Source organism: Bombus pascuorum, chromosome 2, assembly GCF_905332965.1.
Source record: "Bombus pascuorum chromosome 2, iyBomPasc1.1, whole genome shotgun sequence".
Lineage (NCBI taxonomy): Eukaryota > Metazoa > Arthropoda > Insecta > Hymenoptera > Apidae > Bombus > Bombus pascuorum.
Window position 1 is genome coordinate 18,495,986 of NC_083489.1, and position 13,821 is coordinate 18,509,806.

General features: G+C 30.7%; 1 protein-coding gene across 6 annotated transcripts in view; it reads left to right on the plus strand.

Annotated features, from left to right (window-relative positions):
* The window catches only part of LOC132916820 (lachesin-like), a 61,921-nt gene that overhangs the window by 12,598 nt on the left and 35,502 nt on the right, over nucleotides 1-13,821 (plus strand). The window contains exons 5-6 of one of the 6 annotated variants that reach the window (XR_009660203.1): nucleotides 10,283-10,414; nucleotides 10,897-11,067. The exons of 4 other annotated variants lie outside the window; for them this stretch is intronic. Coding sequence is in view for 1 of the 2 variants with exons in the window: in XM_060977173.1 (XP_060833156.1) it covers nucleotides 10,283-10,363 (81 nt within the window). In the remaining variant the exon portion in view is untranslated. Of the gene's footprint in view, nucleotides 1-10,282; nucleotides 10,724-10,896; nucleotides 11,068-13,821 lie in introns of those variants that run through there. One more of the 6 variants, XM_060977173.1, reaches the window with a different exon arrangement.

Genomic DNA, 13,821 nt, shown 5'->3' on the forward strand with positions numbered 1-13,821 from the left:
ATCGCTGTGTTAAATAATTTCAAACTCCGCTATCCGATACAAAACTACAGTTTGATAGTATTGGACATATAAAAATAGATATACGGTAGCAGACAAAAGGAAATTTAAAATTGATACCCATATCTATATACGTATAAATTTCCAGTAATTTTTGTATTTCACGCCGTGTTATACGTATATGCCTATATGTTTACATCGTATTTATTCATTGCTTTCCGCGATAAATACTCACACTAAATTTCACTTCCTACGCTTTTATATTTTATTTGCGTTTTATTTTATCGTTTATGTTACTTCTTTCTTCTTTGACACTAACCTCACCAGGCCCAGTTTCAAACTTTAATTTAAAATTGTACATTCATTATTATTCCTTTTGTTCATCTGACTTTATGTAAATCCTTATATTATCTGAACAATCAATTTCTCAATTTTTGTTAATACAAGAAATTACATAAAGTTAGATGAAAGAAAGAAATAACAATGAATGTACAACTTCAAATGAAATTTTGAAACTGGTCATTTGACTAGGCCTGGTAAGGTTAGTGTTAAGTTAATTATATTGGTAAATTTTAATTGGAAAAATATTATATTTAAAGTGAATTAGGGAATTATTGAAACGTGTAAATGCAGATATTTCTTGCAGTACGTTTGTTTCCCAAACAAACAAAAGGTCATAATGAAACGTAGTACGTTTAATGAAACAGGAATCTTCATACTTGATAGCTGTAAATGAAGTAACCGCTGCATTTTCGTGAATCGGTATTATATTGCACTGATATCCTTGCAACTTCGTTTCTACAGCAGATATTCGTTAATTCAAGTTTACAACACGCAACTGTCCTGTTAATTATGGAAGGTATAAAATTGTTTGTCTGTTATTTTTTGCCCTAGTTTAATGAAGTAAATAATGAATTATTTGTTGGATTCTGTTTCAACAGCAAGTATCAAGTTGCTTCTCCGTTACTTGAAAATGTAATTCCTCCAACTAATGGTCTTACAAGAGATATAAAACCAATTTTATATAAATACTGTATTCTTAGATGGTACAACATATTAATTTATTTTTTCTGCTCGACGGCTTTGCAAATTTCCAAGTAATTTTTTATTAATTGAGGAATTATTAAAAATTTCATATTTCAAACATTTTCAAATTCACATTAATCCAAAAATCAAAGGAGAATGTTAAAAAATGGCTATTTTTGTACCACGGTTCATTTAAGAGCATCTTTCTCGAAGAACGAAAACTGTTATTAGCATTTATCCGAAACGTGATGGGCGAGTTGAAAAAAATGAACGTAAAGATGAAAAAGTGGTAGGGGGTCAAACTTACCGTACGTTACATACACACTTAATCTTCATTTTTTTCAAATTCTGCTCCAGCTACAGTATGATTATTCGTCCATATCGACATAATAATTCTTTAGAAATTCTGCTGACAAATCAATTGAAGTTTGAAATCGGGCAAATCTGAAGTACCAGATTGTTGTTACGCGAGAACAATAGCCAACGATTCTATGATACTTCGGATTTGCTCGATTCCAAACTTCAATTCACTTACCAGCAGAATTTCTAAAGAATTATTTCGTAGGTGGATCAGAATCCGAAGAAGATGAAGATTAAGTATAACGCATGAATAAGTTTGGCTGCCATTTTTTCATCTTTGCACTCATCTTTTTCAGCTTTCCCAGTTTACGTTTCACCTTCACATTTCATATAAACGCTAGTAACGGTTTTCGTTCCTTCAGAGATTCTCAAATTTATCATTCGCAAGAAGGTCGAAAAGTGGCCATTTTTTGACATCCTCCTTTACAAACGTTCCAGGCTTACAGTTTATTTATTAAAACTTTATATTTTATTCCTTAAATCGTTGTATGGCTTCGATAAATTTTTGCTTATGTCACATGTTATTAGGTTATGTAACAGGATTGATTTCTATATAGTCAGCAGCACAAGTGATTTCTTCATTTGTTTCTTCAAACGAGAGAGTAATTTTCCTACGATATGCATCCCCATTTTTCATTAGATCAACATATCTATAGAATTTTCCACTTTTCAAGTAAAATCAACTTCTCGTAGAAAATATGAGAAACGTTTCGAAGAATAAATTCTATTTATTTCTGTGAAATAACCAGATGGTTATATCTATTGGTCTAAGCTCAGATATATCGGTTAACTCACGCGGAACTCATTTTCACCCATTTTCTTTACTTTTCCTATTCGTGCCAAGCGACGAATAATGGTAGAATGACTTTCTCTCGCTCAAAATCCTATTTCTCTTGTTGTTTGTCGTAGATTATTTTCCGTAATATCTCTTAAAATGTTATCGTTGCTAGTATTTCCCAACCTTTCCCCTCGTTTCATTTCCTAATGAAAAATCACCAATCTCGAATCTCACCCCAAGTATTCGACTGACGTTTACACCACTTTTTGCCAAATGTTAAATTTCTCTTTCCACGAACTTTTACTCCTTCTTTATCAAGTTTATGTTTCAGTGCAAATACCACACGAATGTGACTATTTTTTAATATTTTTATTATTCTTGATTATACTTCACTGATATTATATGGTTTTTTTTTCTTTTTAGATTATTCCTTCTCTTTCAATTGAAGCATGACTTCAGAGAATCATATTATGTGGTAACTTTTCTTAGATATTTCGATATATTTCTTAGTAAACGCGTAATATTATTTTCCTGTTGTTTAATATTCATAAGTAGATATTTTTTACAAATAAAAAAGGGCAAAAGATACAAAAGAATTATTTTTCTCTGTCTTTAATATATTCGTCACTCAGAAGATAAAGTTTTTTATTTTATACGTGAATTTCTTTTCTCAGCTCTTTATAAGTAAAATTCTGTTTATCTCTGAGAGACCTTTTACTTTAATCCGAAAGTTAATAACTAATAATAAAATAATAGTTATAATAAAGCAATTATTTGGCTTCAGTATACATAGTAGTACTAATTAAATACAATAACATAATGATGAACCATAAAATCAAATATGCAATACATAGCTATGTAGGTTATGTAATCCCAAAGTTACACGGCGTTATGGAAGGTTAATATTATTGATAAGAATAATACTGACGATAAAATAAAATTTAATAATATTTATCAATAGATAATATAGTGACTTATGAAAGTCTGTAAAACATTAGAAAACATTTATGTTCGGTTGTCCCAAAAATTTCTTTCCTTTTATAAGGAAGTAATAGATGCACAGCATTCTTTGTTTTATATTATTTTATTGGATCATATGGACAATTAGAATTGCATGAAATGAATCATACATAATTCAATAAAATAAAGCAAAACAAAAATGTTGTATATCTATTACTCTCTTATAGAACGAAAGAAACATTTGGGACTACAATAGATACATTACGTGTTATATGAAACGTCTTGAAGCTTCATTTGCGTTGTAATATTTGAGGTTATGTCGGTAACGTATAAGATGAATTCAAAAATGCAATAAATGTATGGAAATTATACGTTTACTGTAAATATGCATACATTTTGTCGGGACTACAAAAGTATTTAATACAGATGAATGACTGTTTTAAATATATAATTATTACGAAAAGTTGTCTCATTAAATTTATCGAGGCTTGTTAATATAACAGATAGCAGACTTCATAGTACTTTTGTGACGTTTTCAAAGTTAATACAAAGGTTAATACAAATGTCTTGCAACTTTTGTATACATTTTCCAACTTGTTTCAAGCTTTAACAATAACCATTACAGTTGTGTTTCATTACCGTGCTAATGAAGTCTCAGATAGTTAGCATAATGTATAATTTTATTCATACGATGTTTTCGTAGTCGCAATAAGCAATTCAGCACATCTTAATGTTCATTCCGTATATTCAATAACATTTTATTGTTATATTAACAGTACTGAGTGTATTAATAATATGTCTATTACAGTCTTAATGAAGTTTCACTAACTTTTGTACAACATGCATGTATGTGTATTTCTAAAAAAAATAAGATTTAGTAGAATCCTATTGTATTGTCGATAGAAACCATTAACAATATGATCATTATAGTCGTGTCTTGCTACAATGTTACTGAAGTTTCAAAAAATTTTGCGCAACATAAACGATATATTCCTATATCCCTAATTACTCTACCCATTACTGAGTTTTCAAATGGATTCATTTCGTAGTATTCAATAACGTCACGTTATATTATCAACACAGCTCATTATGTAAACAGTATACACAGTTACAGTCTCTTCTCCTTACAGAGTTAGCAAAGTTGCAATATTATATTGTTCTCAAAGTTCCAAAAACCTTTACGTACAATACATTATAATTCTAATATATTCGTAACATTATAATACATTACAATAATGTACTCGTATCGAAAATCATCCTAATCATTCCTATGAAGTTTGATGGTCCTTCGTATGGACCTATTTCATAGCACTCAATAGTATCCTATATTACCAATTGTATTACCGACAGAGCCCCGAAACTTTCTCCTCGCAGCGCATGCAATTTCTCTACGTTTGATATATTCTCTTAACCACACCCTTTTACTTGACTCAAACCGATGCAAACGAATCGAATCCACGGTCGAAATTGTTCAAGCGGTTCCATTAAATTCTCCGGTGTTATTGGCGTTTATAAACATCCAGAGAATCCGTGGATCGCGCGGTACGAACGCGCGTAGGCCTGCGGGGAATCTGATCAATGTGCCACGATTACGATCAAAAGTGGCCCGCGCGCATACGTGTGCACGCCCCGCGTTCAAAATTTCACTCTTCATCTCCACCATCTCTATTCTACCCATCCTCCGACCCCCCCCTCAAGTCCCCCTTCTGCCGAAAACCTCTTTCTGAAGAGAGATTAACACGTTCGATCCAGAGCCGAGGTCACCGACGAGACGCCAGGGATGCTCACGATCGCGAGCACCTATAAAGTGGTACAAGCCAGATAAGATACTACGTAGAACGTAGAGAGCAGTAGGTCGATGTTGATTCACATACTTGACGTTCGAGACATTTTCTGAAGTGCTGAGAATTTCGGAAGAATTTTCTTTTAATACATTCGCTTCGTTTTGATTGCTTATTATATATGTATTATTATAAGAATAGTCTTTTCGGCTGTGTTTTTACTATTCAGTTGTGAAAGATTCTTGAAAGGTTTTATCTTTTGAAAGAGATGTTTTTTCGGCTTTGCTTTCATTACTATAAGGTACGTTGAATAACTTTTTGAAAATCAAATATAAATCCAAGGAGCAGTTTTAAATTTTCAGAATCCCATTTCACCAGAATATATAAAAGTAGATCAAATGAATTCATATGTAATTATTTTGTATTATAATACAATATATGCTCCTCTAATACTAACAATTAAGCAAGAAAATATACTAAAACCAAATATTTAAGAACCATTTATACTTTACTTATAAAAATGTTTATTTATTTTTTTTAATAAAAATATATTGATCTAAAAGTTTCTGCTATTTTAGAGAAAGTAACATTCAAAAATATAGAGTATTAAAACTGAACAACAATATTTCTATTTTATCTATTGAAATATATTTTTCATTTTAGGTTATTTTAACAATAAAGGAGATTAAATAAAAGGTGTGCGTGCGTGCGTGCGCATATAATGTCGCCTTAAGTGTTATGGAATTATCAGGGTTTGAGGTTAGGTGCTTTCAGGATATCGTCGAAGGTTTAAATCGCGATACAAGTGACGGTAAGATGAAGTGGCGAGAGCCACAAAACGGTTCGGTTCATCGATGTATTACGTCGCGCGTGCCAGAACGGCTGGAAAAACGTGGACCGTTGATGAATGGTAATTTTTTGTAGGGAGATACGGTAAGAGAGCGCGGTTAGGGTGATTGAGTTTCAGTGCGAAGTAGGATGATGGGTGGGGTGTGGAATGTTCGAGCATGATGAACGTGCAAAGGATGGTTGGAATTGGTGAGTAGTTTAAAGTTGTGTAGATATCGTTGGATTCTAATGATAGTTTAAAACAGGTCATGTGATGTGAGGCAGAGAGTAGTAACCAGGATTATCGTGATGGAATTTTTAAGGCTGCAGGAGATGGATTATTCTGCATGAAACTATTGTAGATTGTTCTGCTGAATTTTCAAAAAAAATTTACTGTTGGATATTTTGTAGTCGGCGATAGGTTTTCTGCAGATTATTATCAATTTTCTAAATGATGTATTATTTAGTTTACATAGTATTAAGTTGGAAAAGTAGATTGATATGTGAGTTTCAGTGTTAGCTATCGTGTATGGTATCAAATTTTCGTACGTGTCTTTTATCTTGAGAACACAATCTTGATTTTAATCTGTGTTTGAAAGTGTTCCTTCTACGCATCATTATCAGTTGTGATCCTAAAATATCAAAAGGGATAAAAAATAAATTAAATTTAAAGAATTATATGAATATTGAATAAAAGATATACAGGCATAATGTACAATAAAATAAATAATCTAGACATAGTAGCATGATGATAATATAATCTACACGTAGTAACAGAAATGGAAGAATGATATTATACAAAGATTTAGAAAAATGAACTTTTTACTACCTAATATCAATTTTTCATGAAATGATAATTTTTCCAAAATTATACTAATCATCCATAAATGATAGCATGTATATTAATATTGAACAAGATTTGCGTGAATCACCATATCATTCGTGTGACAAAATACTGCAGATTTCCTCTAATGGGTCGCAATAGTGAATTGCCACAGAGAGACATGTCCCATCGTGAGTCTTGATACTAGTAGACTACAGTATCACATATATCGCAAATGGGTATTGACATAGTACGATATAGATCGTCGCTGTTTAACAATGGCTTCATACCGACCATTGGTCTGACCCATCATCGAGTCATGCTACTTTATATTTACCAGAACGATGCACCGACAGTTGCTGTTGACATTTTCAACGTTGTTGGATTTATGTCATTTCATAATTCGTTATCGTGTAGCAATAAAAATTAGCTAGAATAATAGAGAACAACTTTTTTCAAAAAGTTTCGTCAGATAAGTAGAAAATGGATAATTACATAATTTATGGAACTAAAGCGTGAAGTTAACTCTGTGTATAATTTAGACTTGATAACTTATACAGACATAATTTATGCTTGAATAATGTATCTAATATGGTGGCTTTTGCATAGTCTACGTTATTATACTATTCTTTCATCTTTATTTATTTTATCTTATAGAGTAACTTATGAGAGTGTTTCAGCGCTCATAGAAACTTTTTATGAATATCTTACTAATCTGAAAATATAGAAATCACAAGATATTTATTGCAAACATACATTTTACGAAGTATTTGAAGAGCCAATTATTTGTTGTATCAATTAGCCATAATATTTAAGAGATCCATCTTTAGAACTATATAATATATGTTTAAGACTACCGTTCATATTATATAACAATTTTTTATTAGTTAAATGTTTTTAACTTTCAAATACATATATACATTTTCAGCCTGATTTCAAGTTTTACCAATATAATTATGACATCAAAAAAAAAAAAAAAAAAAAAAAATCAATCATGAAATCAAAAAACGTTTATGTAATACATATAATATATACAATATACAATATAAATTTCAAATATTTTTGCGAGTAACTGTATAAATTCCAACTTCTAGAAATCAGACAAGGTTAATCAAATGCGTCATACAGCTTCATAAATGTTCATTACAATCGTACGTTGTGAAACGACGTCGAAATAACACTTTAGTATTATCATGGCAGCTCTCATGCAGGATCTCACCAGAAACCATTGGTATTCTCATTGAAAATATTAATTCCTCTTCCTCTTTCTCTCTTAAACGTGCCAGCACGTATATTTCTTCCCTACTTTTTTCAATTCCCATACTTTTCACTCGAGGTAAATGCAAACAGCAATCGAGAATTCGATTAATATTTGAGGAAAAATCTCTGCGGGCGAATAAAAATTTCTTTATGCTCTCGCGTTCCGCGATGCTAGTCACTTTTTAATTTGCGCTTTTGTTTACCGACCGAGTCGAAAAGGCAATGGTGGCGATGAGCGCAAATTTATCCTACCGCGGAATCAGTTCCCTTCACACTGCTAATAATTAAAAAAATCTATGCCACTGGCATATTAACGTCCAGGCTAGCTATTTTTTCCCCGGGTGAAGAAATAGGAAACTGCACCCGATATAGATACATACATATCATGAGCAATTTCCTCGGGCAAATTCGAATGAGATACGTCGTCCCTTTCAACGAAGGTAAACAGTCAGTCGCGCGTCTTTAAATATAAACAGCTTATTAACGGCCGTCAAAGAGCGCTGTTTGTAAAGGCAACGAGAAACGAAGTTGCGTGTTGACGAGTCCGCAATTATCCACGCCTTCGAATTTAACATCCAGGTTATAATCGTATGATTTTAGCTAAGTAAATTGAAACGAAATATATTAAGGAATTTGATTAACGTAAATTTAATTAAATCCTAAATAAACTGATATTGTTCTAGGAAACATTGGAAAAAATGGATATAAGTAATATTGTTACATTAGATATACATATGGTTTTTAAAATTTGTTGTTCATTCGAAAGGATATTGGATAGTATGAGTAATGCTATAAAAATTGCAAAATATAATAAAATTGCGTAGGGAAATCATTTTTTTGGAAGGATAAATATAGTGGCAGTAATAATAAAGTTAGTGCTACGTTAATCTATATCTAAAGATTTAGCTGTAATAATATCACTTTCTCATTATTTGGCAGTCAAAATTAGATGTATTGATAATTGTGTTAAATATATAGTTTTCACAAAATGATGCTTATTTCAAAAAATATTTCAAAAGAGATAATAAAATTATCTTGCCATTATTCTTTTAACGCTGATAGGCATACCTGAAACGATTATAATAACTTAGTTATTAATTGTTATAACAAGAGTAAACATTTTTGTTATGATAATCTCAAGGGAAAGTAGAGTTGTAGTAATTAAAAAACCAAATATTGCAAAGATATTAAAAAGCATTTCCAATAACAGGAAAAATTCTGTGTAAAAACATTAAAAGGTAAATTCCAACAATAAGAAAAAGAAACAACACAAAAACACTAAAGAAATAGCAGCATTGAGAACGATTGCTTCATATGGCTGCAACTGAGGTTGCTGATTCTTATCTTCAGGTTATTGACCATTCGCTTGCCTAGCCTGACCGATTTTACGATCTTCTTATATCGTGCTATCCACTACATTATATATATATATATATATATATATATATATATATTTATTTATATATACGTTATGTATTAACTACTAGAAAAGTAAAAATAAATACATAAGTAAAAATTAAATTCTAGATACAGTAGACTAAAAATCTTCGTATAAACGATATATCAATTAATTATACCGTGTATACTCAAGCTATTGTTTCAAGCTGTTATTACGTGAGATTAGGTCAATTAGATGGAGCGCCATTTTTATTTCAGACGTTATATCCCAGTACGAACAAAGGAATTAAGAAAAACTATATGAGAAAATAATGTATATTTTAATCGTGTAAAATGCATGATAATGATCTAGTACTATAAAAAGTTAACATAATTATTAATAAAAATTGGTTTAATATAAAACTTAATTTTCCTAATTTTTCTTATAGAGAAATAATATTCATTTCGATCGCGTAAAATTAATGACATTAGTTTGATAATGTAACATCAATTTAATCGTTGATTAAAATTAAATTTCTTTTTACTGTACTACGTAAAAATTTTAAGTTTTATAGAGATAAACTTTTATTTTTGTTTTATCTATGTTCTGTTTGTTAAAGTTTATTATAGTATATTTGCCGTTGCAGTTATATTATTTCTAGGACGTATAATTGCATAATTTACTGCAAATTGGAATAAACGCAAGTGTATAAACAATTTGGCTTTAACGAGAGTGGAAGTGGAATTTTGCGTGTAATTAGCGCGCAGTCGTGGGCAATGATTTCCGGTATACATAGGTTACGTTACTTGAAATTTCCCCGAGAAAATTATATTAAAAGTTTTACATTTTGTAATGTCCCATTTACGCGAGTAATTAATCAAAAATTACGCTCACGCGATTTTGAAATTTTTGATTATATATTTTGTGTGTGTGTGTGTGTGTAAGTTAACGTTTTAGAGTAACGTTTTAGTTTAAAATGGCGACTGGAAACTCAGCAACATAATAATAAACAAAAAACGTTTGACATTATATATTATTTATATTTTACGATTTTTACTGATGGGAGAAAAAATTATTTTGATTGATTATAGTTTGTCATTATGATGGAAGGTCTAGAAACTAAATATACTACTATAAATGGACTGTCTGACGTAAATGCAATGGTACAATGATGAAGTGGTATAGCAGCCATGCAGTAAATAAAAAAATAGTTAAATAGATGGGTATGTCAGTAACTTTTAAGTCACTTTGTATCATAGGACGTTAATTGGAAAATAGAAAAGAAATCGTTGTGGAATTTAGCGTGAATTGCACAAATATATATATATATACGTATATACTATACAGGATGATTCATGTAATCAGAACAAACCACGCGTTTCACCAATTAGAATTTTTGCAATTAAAAAACATATTAGAGGGAAAAGATAAATAACATAAAGAAAAAAATACCTTTTCAGGTTCTTGTTCTTTACACAAGTCTAACTATACATATAGATCATGTAATTATACAAACTTTTTCAATACAAATGTATATTATATTTTTATTTTTGTAAATTGTAAATTCTGAATGCGCACCTTTACCGAAATAGTAAATTTATGATTCGAAGCTCATCTTGTTTTCCTTATATTATACATTTTCAAATTAATATTAAAGCAATGATTTAAATAACATTTATTATTAATAGTAAATTTTCAATTACAGATTCCCTTTGTCTTACAGTCATACAAAATTCTAAATACGCAATTCTATTGGAAAAACAAATGTGTGGTTTAAAGATCGTCTTCTTATCTTTGTGTTATGTATTTTAAGATTAATATTAAAATGATAATTGATAAAATGTATTATTAATAATAAATTTTCAATTACAAATTCTTTACTCCTATATTCATACTATTGAAGAAAAAACAAATGCATGGTTCAAAGATCATAGTGCACGACGAATAGTGAAATTTCATTAAAAGCAGCCAAGTGTCCTCAGACTTTTGAACGGAAGTATAGGTTCGAATTGACCGAGGACGAAGCCAGGCCAGAACCCTCGGTCGGTAAAGGGTAAGGCTTTCCTTGAAACGTAATTATATGCCGTGTGCAGCCAGCAGCTTTCTCCCGGTATTTTCATAGCGTGTGTGTCTGTTTCTTTCAACGGCCACGGCCTCATTCCACACGGCGCGCATTTTTCTTTTCCTCGGCGGCATCCCGCGCTTCGTCGCCCCGTTATTTACTACGACTTTCCGTGTGCTCTCTTTTTGATTTATCTACTCACCGTCGCGTTTCACCATTCCCGTTTCCCGTGAATATTTAAGCCGAAGACACACTGCTGCGTCCCTCTGTTCCGTTTTTTCGCCTCTTTCTCTTCGTGCTTCTCTCTTTCCCTTTACCTAGCTCAACACCTCGCGCGTTTATTTCTTCTTTTCCATCTTAAGCATCGTGTATCCTAACCTAACTTTTCAAAAAGCTTTTCAATGCTACGTTAGGAAAACCAGAGAAATTATTGTCAACTAAGAACGTAGATTTTTTCGATAGCCCTATTTTGCGATTTTTTTGAAAAAGAATTTTGTTAACTATCTAAAGTGTGGTCGAGTTACTTTACTTTTCTCTGTTTTGGGAATTAGAATTTCTTTGAATTTTTCTAATCAGAGACTTTTTGGGATTTTAGTTGAAAGCAAGGATTTTCTATAAGCGTTTTTTGGAACCTTGAGGAAAGAGATTCTATTGGCTGTTTGAAATGTGTTCTAGTTACTTTTCTTGTTTCTTCTGTTTCGAGAAGTAAAATTTATTCAAATCTCTCTGATGTGAGCTCTTTAGAGATTTCAGTTGAAAATGTGAAGTTTCTACATTATATAAAAGCTCTTTTTGGAAACTCTTTAAGAAACTGTTAGCTGTTCAAAGTATGTCTGATTTTGTCCCCTTTTACAAGAATAATTTCTTAAATTTTTGGAATTTTAAAGGAAAAATTCTGTTAACAATTTGAACTGTGTCTAGTTATTTTCCTCTTGTTTGAGAATATGAGATATTTGTTATTTTAGAAAAAATATTTTTGAAATTTCAGAAAAAAGAGAAACTCTCAAATGTTTGTAGTTGAACGTTAAAAAAAACAGAGAAACTGTTACTATTTGCTTTTCTTGAGTGTTTATGAAAAGGAAAAAAATTCTTTTATTAATTTGAAACGTGACTGCTTACTCTCCTTCAAAAATATTGAAAACAGATTGTTTTCATTTCTATGTATATATATAAATCCTCAAAATATTTCTTAAAATTTTAATGAAAAAAAAAGAGAAATCTTCAGAGATTGAAATTCAAATTTTGATATTCCTTTAATAACAGAAATAATGAACTTTTGGAAGCTCTTTTACCAAAGGGAAAATATTCTTTTTGATTGCGAACCAATTTTCTTTTTCCCTCTTTGTTTTCTTTCTCTACCACAAAAACCGCACTGATAAAAATTTCAACAAACTTTTCATGCAGAAAAAAATATAGGGAAAAGCAAGGGAAGAAAAATTCTTATGTGATTGGAAAACTAGAGATCAAAAAGCGTAATCAATATTTAATTGTCCACCGACTACAGCATACTTTCATACACTTCATTCTCCATTTATCCATTTCCTATTTCAGGTATCCTCATTTCCGCAGTTTTATTTCTGTTTCTACCCTTTTAGTAAAAATTGATTTTAGTACTGTTTTAGAACCGATATAAGTTCAGAAAATAAATTAGGAACGATATAACAATCGATGTACAAAAAATAATCAGAAAGAAGTTATTTACAATAGAACTGAAATCAATAAAATAACTTGTTCTCCTTTTTTACAAAGGAATTAAATAAAATATATTTTTTTCCAAACGTGCACAGTATTATACGTGCTTTATATAATCTCCATTCTTAAGAACTGAAATTGAACCATAGCTACTATCAACCATTAAAAATAAAGAATCATATTTTTTATAAATGTTTTACAAATCTGTATATTTTACAGAGAAAGCTAATGTATACATGTTGTTCATATATTTGCTTTACATTATAACCTCTATTTTTAAAAATTGAAATCGACATCATAACAATTTTTCAATTCTCAAAAGCTACACTTTATGCAACAATTAAATAAATAATCGTATTTTTATATAAATTTCAGTATTAAAGTACAAAGGTAATCTGTACCAATACTTTTGTTCACCATTATATTTAAAATAAAATTTCCAAGAGCTTTGAGTTTTTCCAATATAGGTCCGGAATTCGTTAATTGAGCGATCGAGAGAGCATAGCAAATAATTAATTGACCAAGGTAAATTTGGAAAGATCCCAATCGCTTATACGCGGGTGGAAGTTAAATAGCGAATCTCTACGGTCCAAAAGAAGAATTTGATACGTTCAGAGCGATTTACTAACACCCCACGCTTTTTATCTTTTTTTAATTCTTTTTTATGCTTTTTGTTGCTTCTCTAAAATTCTTTTTTTTTTGGTTTCTAACGGACTTTGGATATTGAGTGTGGGTGTGAGGTTAAATCAGAGAGGTTTAGGCGGTTTTAATGCTGTCTGTGGCGCTATGTTCTCACACACCGTGCGGGCTCAAAGCGTAATTACGGGGCTCTTTTATGAGTAACTCCCAGGCACGTCATTCAACGTTGATTTATTT